We start from the raw sequence: 19,871 nt of genomic DNA, 5'->3' as shown, positions 1-19,871 counted from the left end.
ATACCTACAACACTCAAAATATTATGGCCACAGTCTCCTTTCCACAAATGGATGTGGAGGGTGTGTGAGTCTATTGTCTTCCCTCTATTTCTTTGCTTCGCTTATTTGCTCCTGCCAACCTTTCTTGTGCCCATGGTTGCTGCTATTGCTGCTGCTGCTTCTTCTAGATTCTATTTTTGTGTGAGAGAGAGTGAGAGCACACAAGCACAAGCAGGAGGAGTAGCAGGCAGAGGGAGAAGCAGGTTCCCTGCTGAGCAAGGACCCAGGGATCATGACTTGAGCCAAAGGCAGACGCTTAACCCACTGAGCTACTCAGGCGTCCCTGCCCATGGCTTCTTTTCCTTCTGCCTTTATGGAAGCAACCACTTACACCAATGCTTTATTGGTAGTAGCACTATTCCTTTGGGTTATTTTTTCACTTGTCTATGTTCTTCTTTTCAACTACCTTTAATAGGTAAATGAGCAGATTTACCATCAATATTGGCAGATTCTGAGCTAGGACAGATTTATGATCAATACTGGGAGATTTTGTTGTTTCTTTTCCCTCTGAATCATAGACAGTTCAAACTCTTATTTCAAATGCAAATCTTAGGAAGGCTGTGCTTTAAATCAGTATCAGCTATTAACTTCTATATACTAATTAGGTTGTTAGAGGTTAGCCTCACTATTAGCCTTTAAGGGGTGGGGTATGAAATAGATAAGTTGGGGTGCTAAGGAGAAAGGAAAGAGCCAGTGCATGAGGTCTTTCCATTAAGGGTATAGTTCATCTCCTCATGCTACTGTGCTATTTTTTAGTTTATTATTTTTTGTTATGTTACGTTAGTCACCATACTGAACATCATTAATTATTGATGTAGTTTTCCAAGGTTCATTGTTTGTGTATAGCACCCAGTACTCCATGCAAACCATGATCTCCTAATACCCATTGCCTAGCTCATCCATCCCTCCACCCCCACTCCTCTAAAATTCTCAGTTTGTTTCTCAGAGTCCATAGTCTCTCATGGTTTATCTCCCCCTCCGATAGTACCCCTTCAATTTTCCTTTCCTACTCCTAACGTCCTCTGTATTATTCCTTATGTTCCACAAGTAAGTGAAACCATATGATAATTGACTTTCTCTATTTGACTTATTTCACTCGGCATAATCTATTCCAGTCCCATTCATGTTGATGCAAAAGCTGGGTATTCATCCTTTCTGATGGCTGAGTAATATTCCATTGTGTATATGGACCATATCTTCTTTATCCATTCATCTAGTTGGAGGGCATTTCTGCTCTTTCTACAGTTTGGCTATTGTAGACTTTGCTGCTATGAACTGAGGTACATATGGCCCTTCTTTTCACTACATCTGTATCTCTGGAGTTATTATCCAGTAGTACAATTGCTGGGTCATAAGGTAGTTCTATATTTAAATTTTTGAGGAACCTCCACACTGCTTTCCAAAGTAGCTGTACCAGCTTGCATTCCCACCAACAGTGTAAGAGGGTTCCCCTTTCTCCACATCCTCTCCAAGGCTTATTTTTTCCTGTCCTGTTAATTTTGGCCATTTTAACTGGTATATATCTCAATGTGGTTTTGATTTGAATTTCCCTGATGGCTAATCATGATGAACATTTTTTCATGTGTCTGGTAGCCATTTGTATGTCTTCTTTGGAGAAGTGTCTGTTCATGTCTTCTGCCCATTTTTTGATGTGATTATATGTTTTTTGGGCATTGAGTTTAAAAATTTCCTTATAGTTCTTGTATATCAGCCCTTTGTCTGAAGTGTCATTTGCAAATATCTTCTTCCATTCTGTGGGTTACCTTTGTGTTTGTTTTTTTTATTATTATTATTATTTCCTTCGCTGTGTAGAAGTTTTTTTTTTATCTTGATGAAGTCCCAAAAGTTCATTTTGGCTTTTGTTTCCCTTGCCTTTGGAAATGTGTCTTAAAGAAGTTGCTGTGGTTGATGTAAAAAGGTTACTACCTATGTTCTCCCCTAGAATTTTGATGGATTCCTCTCTCACATTGAAGCCATTCATCCATTTAGTGTTTATCTTTGTGTATGGTGTAAATGGATGGTCCAGTATTACTCTTCTATATATAGGTGTCCAATTTTCCCAACACCATTTATTGAAGAGACTGTCTTTTTTTCTGTTGGATATTTTTTCTCGATTTATCAAAGATTATTTGACCATAGAGTTGAGGATCCATATCTGGGCTCTCTATGTTGTTCCATTGGTCTATATGTCTGTTTTTGTGTTAGTATCATGCTGTCTTGGTGATTAGAGCTTTGTAAGAAAGCTTGAAATCAGGCAGCATGTTGCCCCTAGCTTTGTTTTTCTTTTTCAACATGTCCTTGGTGATTTGGGGTCTTTTCTGGTTCCATACAAATTTTAGGATTGTTTGTTCTAGCACTTTGAAAAATGCTGATGGTATTTTGATTGGGATGGTGTTGAAAGTATAGATTGTTATGGGCACAGTATAAACATTTTAACAATGTTTATTCTTCTGATCCATGAGTATGGAATTTTTTCCATCTTTTTAATAAAATTATGAATGAAAGGGGAGAGATCACAATTAACATCAAGGAAATAATCAGCTATATTATCATATAGCAATATCATATAGCAATATATGATAATATATTATCATATATCAATAATCAGCTATATTATCAGCTATATGCCAATAAGTGAAGCAACCTGGAAGAAAGGGATGAATTCCTGGAAACCTATAAACTATATAAACTTATAAAAGACTGAAACAGGAAGAAATAGACAACCTGAATAGACCAATAACCATAACAAAATTGAAGCAGTGATGAAAAACTTCCCAAAAACCAAGAGTCCAGTACCTGATGGATTCCCTGGAGGAATTTTATCAAACATTCAATGAAGAAATACTGCTTATTCTCTTGAAGCTGCTTCAAAAAATAGAAACAGAAGGAAAATGTCCAGACTCTTTCTATGAGGCCAGCATTACCTTGATCCCCAAACCAGGCAAAGACACCATCAAAATGGAGAATTACAGACCAATATCCCTGTTGAATATGGATGCCAAGATTTTCCACAAGACCCTAGCTAATAGGATCCAACAATACACTAAAGGTTTATTTATCATGACCAGGTGGGATTTATCCCTGAGATGCAAGGGTGGTTCAACATTTGTAGATCAATCAATCGGATAGAATACATAAGAGAAGAGATAAGAACCACATGGTCCTCTCAATTAATGTAGGAAAAGCATTTGGCAAAATACAGCATCCTTTCCTGATTAAAACTCTTCAGAGTATAAGGAACATAAGGAACATTCCTCAATTTCATAAAATCCATCTATGAGAAATCCACAGTGAATATCATTCTCAATGTGGAAAAGCTGAGATCCTTCCCCATAAGATCAGGAACATGACAAGGATGCTCACTCTCACCACTATGGTTCATCATAGTACTAGAAGTCCTAGAAACAGCAATCAGACAACAAAAAGAAATAAAATGTATTCAAATTGGCAAAAAAGATGTTAAACCCTCTCTCTTTGCAGATGACATGATACTTTATGTGGATAACCCAGAAGACTCCACTCCAAATGTACTAGAACTCATACAGCAATTCAGTAATGTGGCAGAATACAAAATCAATGCATAGAAATCCGTTGCTTTCTTACACATTAACAATGAAACTGTAGAAGAAGAAATTAGAGAATTAATTCCACTTACATAGCACCAAAACCCATAAGATACCTTGGAATAAACCTAACCAAAGAGGGAAAGAATCTATTCTCTAGGAACTACAGACCACTCATGAAAGAAATTGAAGAAGACACAAAAAGATGGAAAATCATGCCACTGTTGTCTCTTTATTTTTTTAAAGATTTTATTTATTTGAGAAAGAAAACACAAGCACAAGCAGGGGGAATGGCAGAAGAAAAGGGAGAGAGAAGCAGACTCCCCAGTGAGCACAGAGCCAGACATGAGGCTCCATCCCAGGACCCTGAGATCATGACCTGAGCCAAAGGCAGATGCTTAACTGACTAGGCCACCCAGGCAGCCCAGTGTGGTCTTTTAAAAACTCACATGTCCTATTTAAACCTGTACTGGCTCCCACTATTTACAGTAGAATATTTTGGTTCTTTAGTATAGTTAAGATCCTTTAAGACTTGGCCCTAGCACCTATTTTCTATCTCTCACTGTCATGAACCATCTTCTCAGTTTGCTTTCTAGTCCTAACAGAGTTGTTTCTACTTTTCCCATGCATCCCATGTGGTTTGATGAACTCCATGTCTTTGTTCACAATGTTTCCTGTACCAGGAACATTGATTTCTCATCCTTTGGCTACCCATCACCAGTACCTACGACACACAGAGCACCCCCCCCCCCCCGCATATCATAAGACTTAACCTTCTCTAAATGCAAGGGCCATGTTTTATTCTGTTCTTTGTCCCCAACACCTCATAAAAGATCTGGCTGAGTAGTGATATTCAGTAAATGGTTTTTTTGTTTTGTTTTTTAACAGTAAATGTTTTTTGAACCCAGTTCTTATTTTGGAGAATAAACGTTAGCAAATCTTTGGTCAAGTGAAACACAATTTCTGCTCTTCTAATACCAATCTAGCCCCCTGAAGACAGAATATCTCTTAAATCCATTCAATAGTAGTCAGTATTTTGGATATCAAACTGAGACAGTGCACATAGAGTTGCTTTATAAACCCTAAAGTACCGTACTGTTGAGATGCATTATTATCTATTTTGTACATATCAAATGAATGAAATTATTCAGACATCATTCAGTCAAAGGCAGGGCTTTGCACTTTTCTATTTCAGCCTTCCTCTCTTCTCTTTGGTCCCTATAACTCCTTGAATTTTCCTGCAGTAGTTCAGTATACAGAAGGCATGTTGGTGAGGAACTCTCACAGTCAGGATTATTTACAAAGAAGGATAACATTAGTTAGGGTCTTTATTTCTTAGATTCAGAATCACCCAGCAGCTGAGATAGTCTTGCAGACTTGGATTTCAAAGTAATACTAGACAGATTCACCAGACACTTCTGGGTATTGTTGCCTTCTTTCCATCTGCTTCCCAGTCTTTAATAGGCATAGTAGTCCCTTTCTTTGTCCCTATGGAAGTTTGGTCATTTCTTTCAGGGTCCCAGGCCTATTGCAGTGATCCAGAGCTATTTCCTTTGCTACTGAGACCATAGTAGCTTTCACTCCTAAGAAATCCATTTTGGACTGTGTGAGTAATTAACCCTGTTCTATATCTTTCTGCAAAGTAGATATATCCTGTTCTGCCTTTAATCTGGGCTGGTCCAAAAGGGTTCTGTTCCTTTTCATATTGATCTTATGCCACATTCTTCTGGCTCTAAATTTGCACACTAGACCTTCAAAGAGCCTCTCCCTTCTGATCTTGCTCTACTGAGAAAGTCTTAGAAAGTCTGAGAAAGTATCCCACAGCCCTGGTCTATGAGAGGGAGGAAGAAGATTCTCCGCCCCACCCATTCCTTCTATCTGAGCAGCTGAGAGTTTTCCAAATTCTCTTATCCAACTCATATAAATCTTACATTTGTATTTTGTATTTCAGAAGCTATCATTCCTGACTTCTACTATATTTACTTAAAAATATATAACAGGTTTATTAAGATATACTTCACATAACACACAATAGTCATTTAAAGTATACAATTCAGTGGTCTTTAGTGTATTTATAGAGTTGTGCAACCATTACCATAATCAATTTTAGAACATTTTCACCACCCCCCAAAAAATCCCCAGACCCTTTAACAGCCAAACTTACCCCACCCTGGCCAACTAGCTCCTGGCAAATACTAATCTACCTTCTTTCCTTTTTTTTTTAAAAAAAGATTTTATTTATTTATTTGAGAGAGATAGAGAGAGAATGAACACAAGAAGGAGGGGCAGAGGGAGAGGGAAAAGCAGACTCCACTGAGCCTGATGTGGGGCTTGATCTCAGGGCTTTGGATCACAACCTGAGCCAAAGGCAGATGGTTAAATGACTGAGCCACCCAGGAACCCCTTAATATTAGGAATTCAAACTTTTAGGGTGCTTGAATGGCTCAGTCAGTTAAGTCTCTGCCTTTGACTCAGGTCATGATCTCAGGGTCCTGGGATTAAGCCCCATATCAGGCTCCCTGCTCAGGGGGAACCCTCTTCTCCCTCTCTCTGTGTACATGCCCTCTCCTTCTCTCAAATAAATAAATAAAAACTTAAAAAAAGAAAATTAGAAATAAAAAAAAGACTTCAGACTTTTATAGCAACACTAATATTTACTATGTTCTCTTATTATGAAAAGAGGAAGGCATTGCTACTCTTGCCCTCTAAATCATAGAGTAAACAAACTTAATTATTAAAGGAAGTTGTCTTTTTCCTGCCTTCAAAGTAATCAAGACAGTATATTATTGTATTCACAAACCCTGTGTAATGAGGTAATTGTTTTATTTTTCCTGCTTATCAAAAGTCAATGATAGGGACGCCTGGGTGGCTCAGTTGGTTGGACGACTGCCTTCGGCTCAGGTCATGATCCTGGAGTCCCGGGATCGAGTCCCGCATCGGGCTCCCAGCTCCATGGGGAGTCTGCTTCTCTCTCTGACCTTCTCCTCATTCATGCTCTCTCTCACTGTCTGTCTCTCAAGTAAATAAATAAAATCTTTAAAAAAAAAAAAGTCAATGATAAATTGACATTTGCATTACTAACCACCCTATTTCAAAGCAGTAAAACACCCTTCTCCCAGGAAAATATTTTTTTTCTCTACATATGGCTGAAACTAATTAGCAAACTGACGTACAGGCTATAACACAAATTCTATATTCTCAAGAATCTGTACAAATTACAATTCTGATGGCCAATGTAATGTCCTAATTTTTATTTTATACCTGAACAGCAGCAGTAGGTTGATAGTATCCAAAGGAGTTTATTTGAAATTGAACTATTTGTATTTTATTAATAGTATGCTATGAATGTGTCATCTGATGAAACTTATCTTTTCTTGTTAAATTTACTTAACATTTTATTGAAATCTAGGAAACTTGTTTTGTTACAAAGGAAGTAGAGGTACAATCTCTCAGAGGTACGTATGAAGATGGGGAAGATAGTGATTTATAGTTTTATTTTATAGGGAATTCTAAGTTGCCATTTTTCATCCACTAATAAGATCAAGTTTGTCCCTGAAACTAAGACATTCATAGAAGAAAGTTTCCAAGTTAGCAAGGAAATACTCAGGTCACCAGATGTGCATACTCTTTGTCTCTGTTTTTGAGTCAGAAAATTTAAAAAAAAGTGTATTCATCAAGGATGAGAAGATGACAGCAGCAGAAGCCAACTTCTTAGAGACTGAACTGGGACTTTTAGAGATACCAAACTGTACTGCTCTTTTAGTCTGAAGCCTTTAGCTTTGATTGTTTGGTAAAGAGAATCTATGGAATCTCTTTTAAAATGCCAAACTCATGTTTTAAAGACAACAATCCAAGTTTCTCTTTTAGTCTGAAGTACTTATTTTTGTTTTGTTTTGTTTTAATTTGTGGGGAGAATTTCTGGTATCTTCTTTTTAAATGCCAAATGTGTATTTAAAGTATATCTATATGTATGATCCCCATAGACTGAAATTTCACTTGAGTGACCTGAGTCCAGGAAAAAGGAACATAATGAAGAGCCCTTAAGTGAAAGATCTGCAAAATCTGTAAAAATTAGCAAAAGTAGGGGAGAGCGAGCAGTGGACCTAACATCTGGTTGTAGTTTTATCTCTGCCACTGCTAGCTTTATGCCCCAATAATGGGTCTGTGATTAAAGGAGCGAGACTGATATAAAGCAAAGGTCAAGCAAAGCTTTATTTAGCGCCAAGCATCAAGAAGCTAACCAAACGTTCAGGGACACACCTTTTGCAAGAGAGGGCAACCCTTCCCTGTTTCACAGACAAGCTTTTAAGGGCAAAGGCCATGCGGTTGGGCCTGGTCACGCACAGGTGACCAATGAGATTGTAACACACACAGAAAACTCCACAGTGATGCTAGGTGACTGAAATGCCAATAGAGTATTACCCCCACCTTAAAAGACCACCAGAGACGTGAGTCAAAGCCAATCAGCAAGGGTCGTTTATTGCAGGTTCGAACCTGGACCTCTGCGGCGCTCGTTGCCGATAACGCTGAGAGGTCCAGAGCTGGGTTGGTGCAGGGTTTTTATAGACAGGTACAAACAAGTTTCGGGTGGGGCTGAGCTGTTTGAACAGGCATACTTGGCGTCAGTGAATTGGGTCAGGGGACCCCCGCGCGAAAGCAGACAAAGCAATCTTACAGAAGCAGAACTGGCCGGTTAGCCCACGCATGCGGAAAAAAGCACTATCAGGATATTGAAGGCCTGGTTACTATCAAGTAAAGACAATTGGGAGTCTCCTGGTGGAATGTTACATTCCTGCTATCAAGCATCCTTGTTAATGAGATTTAGGTTTAGAAGAAATTTAACTTTATTTACTTTTCCTTCTACCTCCTCCTCCTTCGGTTTTTTATGGAGGGGAGGGTGACATTAGGGCTTGAGGAACTGAGTTCTGTGTCCTTGGAAATTGGGCTATTGATAAGGTAACTTCTTTGTTGTAAATCTCAAGGACATTTGCAAACCAAGGGAGACTCCTGTCTTGCAGGATTGTGATCTCAGCAAGTTAACCATTTATCATTTTATGGCAGCCAGGGGTGCCTGAGGAACGCCACACATATGGAGGGGAGCGGGTGAAGGGGGGGTGCAAGGCGCCAGCCTTTGCTTTGTCCTCAGCCAGCCTCCTGCTCCTTCATGACCAACTGAATTACAATTTACCCTAGTAGACATTTGAACCAGCTTATTACACCTTGATTAGGATTGGCGCCAAAAAGGCTCCCAAAGGGCAGGGCCCATACTCCTTGGTAACCAGGGAGACAGTATGCAGCCCCCTCACTGATCAGAGGTCTCCACCTGGCCTGACCCACCCTTGTATCTGGGCTTTGTTACCTGGAGCTGGTTTCCGGGAATTGTTTTTAAGTGAATCCCCTGGGGGAAGGGGAACAGGGACAGTTTAACTTTAATGAAAGCCTCTTGCTAAGTAAGTCCTTACACTAGGCATAGGACCATGAGTACATTGTTTTAACTATTTTTTGCCATAGTTTCCTCATCTGTAAAATGGGGATAAAGAGTAATAGTATCTACTTCATAATTTTGTGATCAAATGAGAACATGCATATGAAAGCACTATGTGAATGGTAAATCACACTAGAAATATGGATTTAAGTAATTTTTTAAACAACAATATAAATTTTAATTAATAATAATAATAATAATAATAATAGAAAGGTGATCCTGTGGTATCTGGATGTAGTGAAGAGGAAGACTAGATTTACATGTGATGAAATTCTAAAACCTAGGTGAGGTTCGGTGGGCTGAGGTCCGGAGCCGATGACCAAGAAAGAATTCTTGAGACATCTTTGGTGCAAAATGGTGGTTTATTAAAACACGGGGACAGGACCCGTGGGCAGGAAGAGCTACTGCCCCCGGGTTGTGAAGGTAGGCATGTTATATACCTTGCGGTTGGGGGAAGGTGAGGAGAAGGGAGGTTTCAACGGGAGTTTTCATATGCTAAAGAGGGCCTACAAGGTGCCAGGATGTCGGAGGCCTACCGGAGGCCTTGCCCTTGCAGGCCTTGCCCTTGCAGGCCTTGCCCTTGCGGCTTGATCAATGTTGTCTTCAGACCAGCCATTAACATTAAGATAGTTGGGAGACTTTTTGGTGGGATGTCACAATCCTGCTATCAATCCTCTTTGTTAGTGAGATTTAGGACATTTGCAAGCCAAGGGAGACTCCTGTATAGCAGGATTGTGAGCTCTGCAAGTTAACTATTTGCTTATTGTTCATGGCAGTCAGGGCCATGAGGGATGCTACACATATGACAGACGGGGAGCGGATGGAGAGGGGGGTGCAAGGCACCAGCTTTTGCTTTGTCTTCAGCCAGCCCCATGCTCCCTCATCACATGAATTTAAATTTTCATCGGTTAACATATGTTCCTTTTAAAAGCTAGGCTTTTGTACTATTTCCCTTTAGTTCCTCACAGTAAAATATAAGAAATGAAGACACTCAGATTTCGGATTAGTTTGACATCAGTATAAAATATTCAGCCAAGCAGGGAAAAACATCACAACACAGTTAAACCAAATACTACTTAATTAACTGAGCACTAAAATATCCAAATACTGTTATCAGAAGACACACTATACTATCAGAACTTGATTCTAGGTACTCTTTTTGGTAACTGGGTCAGAGTTCAACATTTAATTTTGTCTACCGGTGTGGCAGAATGATAACAAGGTGGAGCAACCTTTAACTCCAGGGTCCTGAGGTGTAAGCCACGTCCCAGATGGATCTGTATCCACTAGGGCCACTGAGGGTTAAAAATCCATTTGTCTAAATATTTCACTGGTACTAGAAATGGCTTGTTTAAAGGGCCCCAAGGTGTCTTTCTCTATATATACAGTGCATTCTTTTTGACGTTTCTTAGTTCCCGATCTTGGTACATATCCTCATTACTTTGAGGAAATGAACAGCTGCCTTCATAGAAAGGCGGTCTGCTGTCTGTCTGAGGTTGGACCAAGCTGAGAGTTCTCAGGCTCTTTCAGCCTTAGGGACAGAACTAAGTGGTTTTTCTTTCATGGAGCATAATAAGCGCTTCTGTTGTTGTTTGGTTCATCTATAACTGCTCAGGCTCTGGCACTCAATCTGTCATGGATCTTAATAAGTTACCCTTTTGGTTATGCACTTAAAAACAGCACTTATGTTATTAATAGAACACCAAATATTGAGGTAAATCACCATAGTTGACAAACAGAGCTTAAACCATTTGCCCCACTATTTCCTTGAACTGTCCTAGAAAGTGAAGAAATGGCAAAGGAATCAAGTGATAGGAATATCCTGCATTTGTAGAGAAATGAGAAAACTACTCTATATTTGAGGGGAAAAGTATAGAGTAACTGTATTTCTAAAGAGATTGTTTCAATTATGTGTCACTGTTTCAAAGTTTTCTTTTGATTTCAAATTGTTAGAAAATCTTTCTAAATTGTGTCTACTTTCCTGTGTTAATAAAAAGTTGATCAAACTGAAATAAACCTTTCTATAATGATGGGAGCACTTGTAGTGTCCTTGAGCAACTTTATTGTGTAAGTACGGTCCCCAGTGTCTCTGGACCACTGCTTTGACCATCAGTGAACAATGTCCATAATTATATATGGAGATGCAGATGGTTTAGGAGATTGAGCTGAATTGCACTGAGCTCTTCAATCATTCACTAGAAGTATTTTTAAGGAAATTACTGTTAATGTTTTTTTTTTCTCCATGTGATTTACCATTCTCTTTTCTATGTAGAGTATTCAAAACATGAGCTGATAGTTCTCTTAATTTTTATATAATTGTGATCTGGCTCATTCAGATTTTATTCTAGTAGTGGGGAGAGAGACCAAGAGAATGAGAGGGAGAGAGAGAGAGGCAAGGACAGAGAGAGAGATACTGAGATCACAATAATTAAAAAGAGGTCCATTGTATGGGCATGTTTATGATGTAGAAGGTTTCAATGAATCTTGGAATGCTGAAAAATAAAATAAAATGTAAAAAAAGATATGCAGATTTATCACAGTGAACAGGAGAGAATTTAATGAGAGGGAAAATTCTACTTCCTCGATTTTACTGACATTTTACTGACTATTGGGAGTATGGGTAAGATGATAAACATAAATAGTAAATTTGGGATAATACCCAGAGCTTATATTATTTTAACATATTGGAAAATGAGCTATATAATGATATGACAAAATTTCACTCCTATAAAAATGATTTTTCAGGTCTATATTGCTGACGACAAGTACATACAATTCATCTTGTAAAAGAATTTTCAACTGGTTGACTACCTTCCTATTCATAGTTTACTGAAAGTGCCCTATGGTCCATAAAAATAACAAGGAATATTTTTATTATGTAGTACAGCATTATTCTAAGGAGCCACTGCATAACAACAAGTACTTCATTTGTTGTTTACTAAATCCTCTAATCAAATTAAATGAGGCATTTTATGTGCCCTGTAATTCATTTAAACCATCATACATGTTGGAGACTATGTGCAAAATCCTGACTATTCATAGGGTCCTATTCAAAGGCATTTTAAAGCCTAAATAGAAAACTCTTCAGTTTCTGAACATGTCAAATATAATTTAACCAGTTAATTATTTTCTTAATTTAGCTCAGCTGAACTCTGAGACAAGCTGACATGTATATGTTAGTCCTCTTTCAACATGCATTAACACCGGAGTTAATTTTGAATAATTCTTCCAACTTGGAGTCCTTTTAGGCAAATGAGCAGGTGTCTTTATGTCTGTAAAGGGCCAAAATATGAAAAGATTATGTACTAATAATAAACACCACCATAATACAGCTAACATTTGTTGAACATATTTTACATTCTAGTCACATGACCTACCTTAACTTACTATATTAACTTAATTCTGACAATCAAGTAGGTAATATTTTCATCATCCCCACTTTGTGTATGAGGAAAGTGAATCACAAGGGTGTTATATAAATTGTCCAGTTTTCCCTGGGTTCAAAGTGACAGACCTAGGATACAAATTCAGCTAGCTTGAACTTAATATCTACACTGTTAATCACTAAACCATTAAACTCAGCGATATCTGCATAGGATATAGTAGAGCCCCATTTCACCAAAATTATTGGTTTGTTCTTTCGTGCCCTTTAGCTTCTGATAAATTTTTATCCTCTCTTAATCTCAGTGTCAAACACCTATTCTCTCCATTCCCTTACCACTCAGGGTATCCTACATCTTATGCTGATGGTTTGGGTCCCTAAATTTGGCATCTTTTTGAGATTAGAATAAAGGTTGTTGAGGTCTTTGTTTTGTTTTCTTTCTTATTGTGTTCAAGCTCTTTATTTTGCTCTTTCTACTGCTCCTGTGTCTTTTCCCCTGGATTCTCTTCTCTAGCTTCTCTTTTCTCATTCTTCCTTCATTTTTTTCTTATAAATACATTTATAATTATGGCTCCAATTACTACTGCTATGTAGCTTTCTCTCAAACCTGTATCACCAGCTCTAAGTATTTTTATAAGCTCTTTTCTTTCTAACCCCCTACTATACCTGCCATGATGAGCTCAATTTAGCCTAAGAACAAATCCATTACCTTTTTTTTTTTTTTGCCAAACCAGTTTGACTCTCCCTTTTTAATTTTAATAGTGTGATTCAGCCTCAAAACTCATTTGTTATTCATTCATCTGATTCCCTAACTCAATCATCAAATCCTGTTGATCCTTCTTTTGTAATGTATCTCACCATTAATTCCTTTGTATTCCCAGGGCCTGAATATTTTCCAGGCATCATTGTCTCTTGCTTACAAGAGTACAATACCCCTCTAACTTGTCTCCTGGCTTCCATAGTGCTTACCACCTTGTGTCATTTATGATTTCGTGTCATGATCACCTGTTTGCTGAGGTTAGGGAGGAGGAAAACACCCATAATAAAGTTAAAATAAGTGCCAGTAGAATAGTTTTAAATAGGGGAACAAGCTCTTATTGTTGGTTGGGGTACTCAGGGAAAACCTTCTGAAGGAGATGGAATGTAGAATTTATATCAATAAAAAAAAAGACTAGGGAGGCATTTTTAAAAAATTTTTTTTTAAGATTTTATTTATTTATTTGACAGAGAGAGAGAGATCACAAGTAGGCAGAGAGTCAGGCAGAGAGAGAGAGAAGCAGACTCCCTGCTGAGCAAAAAGCCCAATGCGGGGCTTGATCCCAGGACCCTGAGATTATGACCTGAGCCGAAGGCAGTGGCTTAATCCAGTGAGCCACCCAGGCGCCCCTAGGGAGGCATTTAAGATTGGGAAACTGTGGGAGTAGAAGCTTGAGATGGAGATGTAAAAAAAAAGTTTGATTAGGGACACGTGGGTGGCTCAGTGGGTTAAGCATCTGACTCTTGGTTTTAGCCCAGGTAGTGATCTCAGGGTCATGAGATAGAGCCCTGTGTTGGCTCCCTGCACAGTGGGGAGTTTGCTTCAAATACTCTCTCCCTTTCCTTCTGCCCCTTCCCCCTCTTGCTCACTCTTTCTCTCTCTCAAATAAATAAATAAATCTTTAAAAAATACCAACAAGTCCTTTAAAAAAAGTTTGGTGATAGTTAGTAGGCTTGGCTGAGCCAGAATGCTATTGTAGGGAAATTGAAGTTGGAAATATGGCCTGGGTTCTGATTGTAGGGAGATTAGAAAATCAGGCAGAGAAAATGTATCCTATAGAAAATGGATAAAGACCTGATAAAATTGACATTTCAGGAAGATGAATCTGGCAGATGTGTGTGGGATAGATTAGTGCGAGGAGAGACTGGAGAGAGAAGGCCTGGAGGTTGTAATAGAGTTCAGATGTGAGTTAACGAAGGCTTTCAGTAGGATGGCAGTGAGAACAGAACTGATGAGATGGATGCAGATGTGAGAAGCATTATGGCAGGGGATTTGATAAGGTTTTTGAAAGGCTGAATTTGCCCCCTTGGGGTTGGGGCAGGGGACTGTGGGAGGGTTGGAGTCCAGATGACCAAGAGAGTATCTACCAAAATGTTCTTATCCTTCAAGCTTCAGTGCTTCCTTCTGTAAAAGGATTTGTTTTGAAAGAGCACTGGGAGAAAGGCACCTTGTTCTTAATAGATGCTCAAACAGGATTAAGCAAAAACCCATTCCAGCTGGCAGTGACTTTTTATGCTCTGAAGTCCTTGAGACCTAATAACTGCACTTTTAGTAAACACTTAGCATAAACTGCATGCCTTCTAGTAAACTGACTTTTGAGGATGCTTTACCTCTATAGTGAGAGAGCTCAAGAGCTTCTTGAGGATCAAAACCATGTCTTATTCTTTTGACTTTCATCCTACCTAATCCAGTTCTAGACCCATAGTAGTGGTTAAAAACATATTCCTTGATTGTTTCCTTTCATTTTCTCAAGGGACTTGGATCAGTCATCGTACAGGCATAGGTCACCATCTGTTATGCTGATGAGAACTACAGCTTAACTATATTACCATATCTGAATCTCAGGTACTTACTGAGACTTTTAATATCTCTTCCTTCACAGTCTCTTTTCTCCTTCCAATGGTGTTTACTGAATTAGATCACATATTTTATGTTCCAGTAGGTGCTTGCTAAATGTTGGTTGATTTTATTCCAACATTTCTGGCTCTGCTTCATAGCTAATGCAGCTTTAACTCCATTTGCATTCTTTAGCAACACTCAAGAAAGTAAATGTATTTGCACAAATGATGGGTTTTGTTGGTTTAATTTTGTAAAATGTTTAAAATTTGGTTCATTTCATTTTTCACTGAATATTTTTTATTCAACGTAATTATATGGCTACTCATTTCTGAAGAGATTTGCTATTGCCTGAAAAATACAGTTAGCTTTATGATCTTAATGTTATAAAGCAACCAGGTAGTAGAATATCTCTATAAACAAAATATTAATTTGACATTGAGCCTCTGTTCCCAAATACGTTTCCCTCATATACTGACACCAGTTACTACAAACATACATATAAATATTACCTTAAATTAATGATCAACACAATTTATATTGATAGGGTTTAATGTAATTGACAGTACTTCCCATTAGAGGAAATTGTTACAGGAATTTCTCTGTTATGGCTAGAATTTTAGAGCCCTGCATTCTAATGCCAGTTCTGCCCCCTTAAGTGTTGTGAGAACTTAGGCAAGGCACTTAACTTTTCTGGGTCTCTTTTTCTTCCATCTATAAAATCTGAGTGTTAAACCATACCACCTTCTGTCTTAGCATTATTTTTAGTTTCAAGTTAGCTCTAGGGGGAAAAAAAGCCCTTTTAAGGCATAGAAGATGAAAATTTCAGGGGCATGTAAGACTCTAAGAACATGTTCTGCCCCAGCAAACCATACCTCATGGAAATTGGAATAGGGACAAGAAAGCCATCAGAATTGGAGGTTACTTCCTCTCAGGATCTTCCTAATTACAAAGCTAGTTCATCTCTCTTTCTCCTTCTTTCTGTACTTTTCTTTATTATCTACAGTATTCTCAGTCACTAGTCTCCTTATAACTTTGACTTATACTAAGCCTCTAGACCTAAGTCTTCCATGACCTTCTAAATTAGCCCCCACAATTATTAGGCTCATCCTCTTAATTTCCAGCTATAAGAATTGAGAGGTAAATGACTAGGACAGCTCATCTTTTCAAGCCAGACTTCAGAAGTCTTACACTACTGGCCAGCCTATGGAATGAATGTGTTTGTGTCAAGGATTCACAGTGACCTAATTAGTTGTGGTTTTGAGGGTGGGAGTTTGGTGCATATGGAATGAAAATGGGAGTTAAGGACAGCAAAAAGTATATTCCAGGCAAGTGTGTGGGCAGGCACATAGGTATTCTAACTGTACCAAATACATCTTCCATCACTGAAATTCTATGAGTCAAAAAGCATTATTTCTTACTGAACAATAAACAAATGCTCTAATGAGTAACATTTTATGAATTAACCCAGCAAGTGGGAGAGATTTTTGTTGTTATTGTTAAAATATTAATTTTTCTATAATTGTAAGATGTATTTCAAGCTGTTGTTACTTATCTTTAGGGTGGGTGAGTTTTAGCTTTTTTCCTTCTTAGAAAATAGGTTTGTTTGACTCAGGCACAAAACCTAAGGGTTATTCTTGGCTCTTCTATTTCTACCATATCCCACATTCAATCCATCACTCAGTTCTTCAAAATATATTCCAAATTCCATTATCTCTTCCATTGCTACCTTAATAGTCGAAGATTATCATCATCTCTTACTGGGATAAATTATACAAGAGACTGTATAATTGCCTGCTTTTGTCTATATAGTGAAACACAGATAAAGTAGATTTTCAGGAGGTGGCTTGAATAGGAGAAATAACTCTAGAATGAGAGTAAGATAATACAGATAATCTAGTTCCATCTTTTCTATTAACTGTGCAATCTAGGGCAAGTCACTTCACCTTTCTATAATACAAAGGGCTTACCTTCTTAGCCTTGTGTTTCCCCACCTTACTCACCTTCATCGCCTTGATTTTGAATTCTCTGGGGTGCCATCTACTGGCTTTCTGGAGGAACTCTCCCTCCATAGCACCCAAATCCTCTAGGTGGTTGTGGGAGAGGGAAGTCTAGTTTTAAAGCACTTATTATGTACCAGGAACTATACTGGGCACTTTACATATATTATCTTATCTAAACCTCTTCACAACTCCATGAAATGGGTATTATTTATTTCTAATTTTGGCGATACACTAAGCTCTAAAGACGCTAAACAAGTTAAGTTGTAAAGTTAATAAGAATTAGCCAGACATTTCCAGGCTTTCTTTAAGAGGGAATATCTTTCAATTCTTTAGAGACTGAAGATTAGTAGGATGTTTTAACTATAAAGGTCCATAACTGAGGTGGGGAAAATGTTAAGTGCTGCCATTATTCCCTTTCAGATTGAGAAGAGAGAAACATGGAAAGAGAAAACGAAGTGACAGAAAATGAAAGAATAAGATAGGGCAATAGTTAGGCTTGTCCTGTACCAAATCCCTTCCAGAATCTTCTTTTTTTTTTTTTTTTTTTTTTTTTTTTAGGAATAAAAGCATCTGCACTAACTTGGTGATAAGAGCCTGAAAGTTTCTCTATCTCATAAATTTCCAAATGGGCCTTCTGGAAACACATTGCTTTTACACAAAAACATTACAATAATAAGGAAGGGAATTTTTTAGAGATATGTAATCATTTTTTATTAACATATAATGCATTATTTTCCCTAGGGGTACAGGTCTGTGAATCATCATGCTTGCTGATTTCACAGCACTCACCATAACACATACCCTCCACAATGTCCATAATCCATCCATCCTATCTCTACACCCCCCAACCCCCAGCAACCCTGTTTGTTTTGTGAGATTGAATCTCTTATGGTTTGTCTCCCTCCTGATACCATCTTGTTTCATTTTTTCCCTCTCTACTCCCCACAACCCCCCACCTGCCTCTCAAATTCCTCATATCAGAGAGATCATAAAATTATCTTTCTCTGATTGGCTTATTTCACTTAGCAAAATATCCTCTACTTCCATCCACATCATTGCAAATGGCAAGATTTCATTTTTTTGATGGTTGCATAGTATTCCATTGTATATATATACCACTTCTTTATCCATTGATCTCTTGATGGACATCTAGGTTCCTTCCATAGTTTAGCTATTGTGGACATTGATGCTATAAACATTTGGATGCATGTGCCCCTTTGGATTACTGCATTTGTATCTTTAGGCTAAATACCCAGTAGTGCCATTGCTGGGTTGTAGGGTGGCTCTATTTTCAACTTTTGGAGGAAACTCCAAGCTGTTTTCCAGAGTGGCTGCACCAGCTTGCATTCCCACCAACAGTGTAGGAGGGTTCCCCTTTCTCTGCATCCTCACCAACAGCTGTCATTTCCTCACTTATTAATGTTAGACATTCTAACTGGTGTCAGGTGCTATCTCACTGTGGTTTTGACTTGCATTTCCTTGATGATTAGTGATTTTGAGCACTTTTTTCATGTGTCTGTTAGCCATTTGGAACTCATCTTAGCCAAAATGTATGTTCATGTCTTCTGCCCATTCCTTGATTGGATTATTTGTTCGTTGGGTATTGAGTTTGATAAGTTCTTTATAGATTTTGGATACTAACCCTTTATCTAATATATCATTTGAGAATGTCTTCTCCCATTCTGTCGGTTTTCTTTTGGTTTTGTTGACTGCTTCCTTTGCTGTGCAAAAGCTTTTGACCTTGATGAAGTCCCAGTAGTTCATTTTTGCCCTTGCTTCCCTTGCCTATGATGTTTCTAGGAAGAAGCTGATGCAGTTGAGATCGAAAAGGTTGCAGCCTGTGTTCTCCTCAAGGATTTTGATGGATTCCTGTCTCACACTGAGGTCTTTCATCCATTTTGAGTCTATTTTTGTCTGTGGTGTAAGGAAATGGTCCAGTTTCATTCTCCTGCATGCAGCTGTCCAACTTTCCCAACACCATTTGTTGAAGAAACTCTTTTTTCCATTGGACATTCTTTCCTGCTTTGTCAAAGATTAATTGACCACAGAGTTGAGGGTCCATTTCTGGGCTCTCTGTTCTGTTGCATTGATCTCTGTGTCTGTTTTTGTGCCAGGACCATACTGTCTTGATGATGACAACGTTGTAAAAGAGCTTGAAGTCTGGAATTGTGAAGCCACCAACTTTGGCTTTCTTTTTTAACATTCATCTGGCTATTCAGAGTCTTTTCTGCTTCCATATAAATTTTAGGATAATTTTCTCCCTTTCTTTGAAAAAAATTGATGGAATTTTGATAGGGGTAGCGTTAAATGTGTAAATTGCTTTAGGTAGCATAGACAGTTTCACAATATTTGTTCTTCTAATCTGTGAGCATGGAACATTTTTCCACTTCTTTGTGTCTTCCACAATTTCTTTCATGAGTACTTTATGGTTTTCTGAGTACAGATGCTTTGCCTCTTTGGTTAGGTTTACTCCTAGGTATCTTATGGTTTTGGGTGCAATTGTAAATGGGATCGACTCCTTAATTTCTCTTTCTAATGTTTTGCTGTTGGTGTATAGAAATGCAGCTGATTTCTGTGCATTGATTTTATATCCTGACACTTTACTGAATCCCTGTGTGAGTTCTAACAGTTTTGGAGTGGAGTCTTTTGGTTTTCCACATTAAGTATTATATCATCTGAAAAGAGTGAAAGTTTGACTTCAATTCGGATGCCTTTTATTTCTTTCTGTTTCTTGCTAAGGCTAGGACTTCTAGTACTATGTTGAATAGCAGTGGTGATAATGAACATGCCTGTTGTGTTCCTGACC

The 19,871-nt window shown here is 38.2% G+C and overlaps 2 protein-coding genes across 2 annotated transcripts in view; one reads left to right on the top strand and one right to left on the bottom strand.

Moving 5' to 3' along the window:
* The window catches only part of IL1RAPL2 (interleukin 1 receptor accessory protein like 2), a 1,449,628-nt gene that overhangs the window by 764,336 nt on the left and 665,421 nt on the right, over positions 1-19,871 (top strand). The window lies entirely within an intron of this gene.
* Positions 12,273-19,871, bottom strand: part of LOC309856357 (uncharacterized protein) — a 34,167-nt gene continuing 26,568 nt past the window's right edge. Inside the window, exon 4 of the mRNA XM_082717426.1 lies at positions 12,273-12,359. Within this exon, the coding sequence (XP_082573552.1) occupies positions 12,332-12,359 (28 nt within the window). The 3' untranslated portion in view covers positions 12,273-12,331. The remainder of the gene's footprint in view (positions 12,360-19,871) is intronic.

Source organism: Mustela nivalis (genome assembly GCF_964662115.1).
Source record: "Mustela nivalis genome assembly, chromosome: X".
NCBI classification, from domain to species: Eukaryota; Metazoa; Chordata; class Mammalia; order Carnivora; family Mustelidae; genus Mustela; species Mustela nivalis.
Note: the sequence above shows the minus strand (reverse complement) of the source record. Positions and strands in the feature narration are given on the sequence as shown.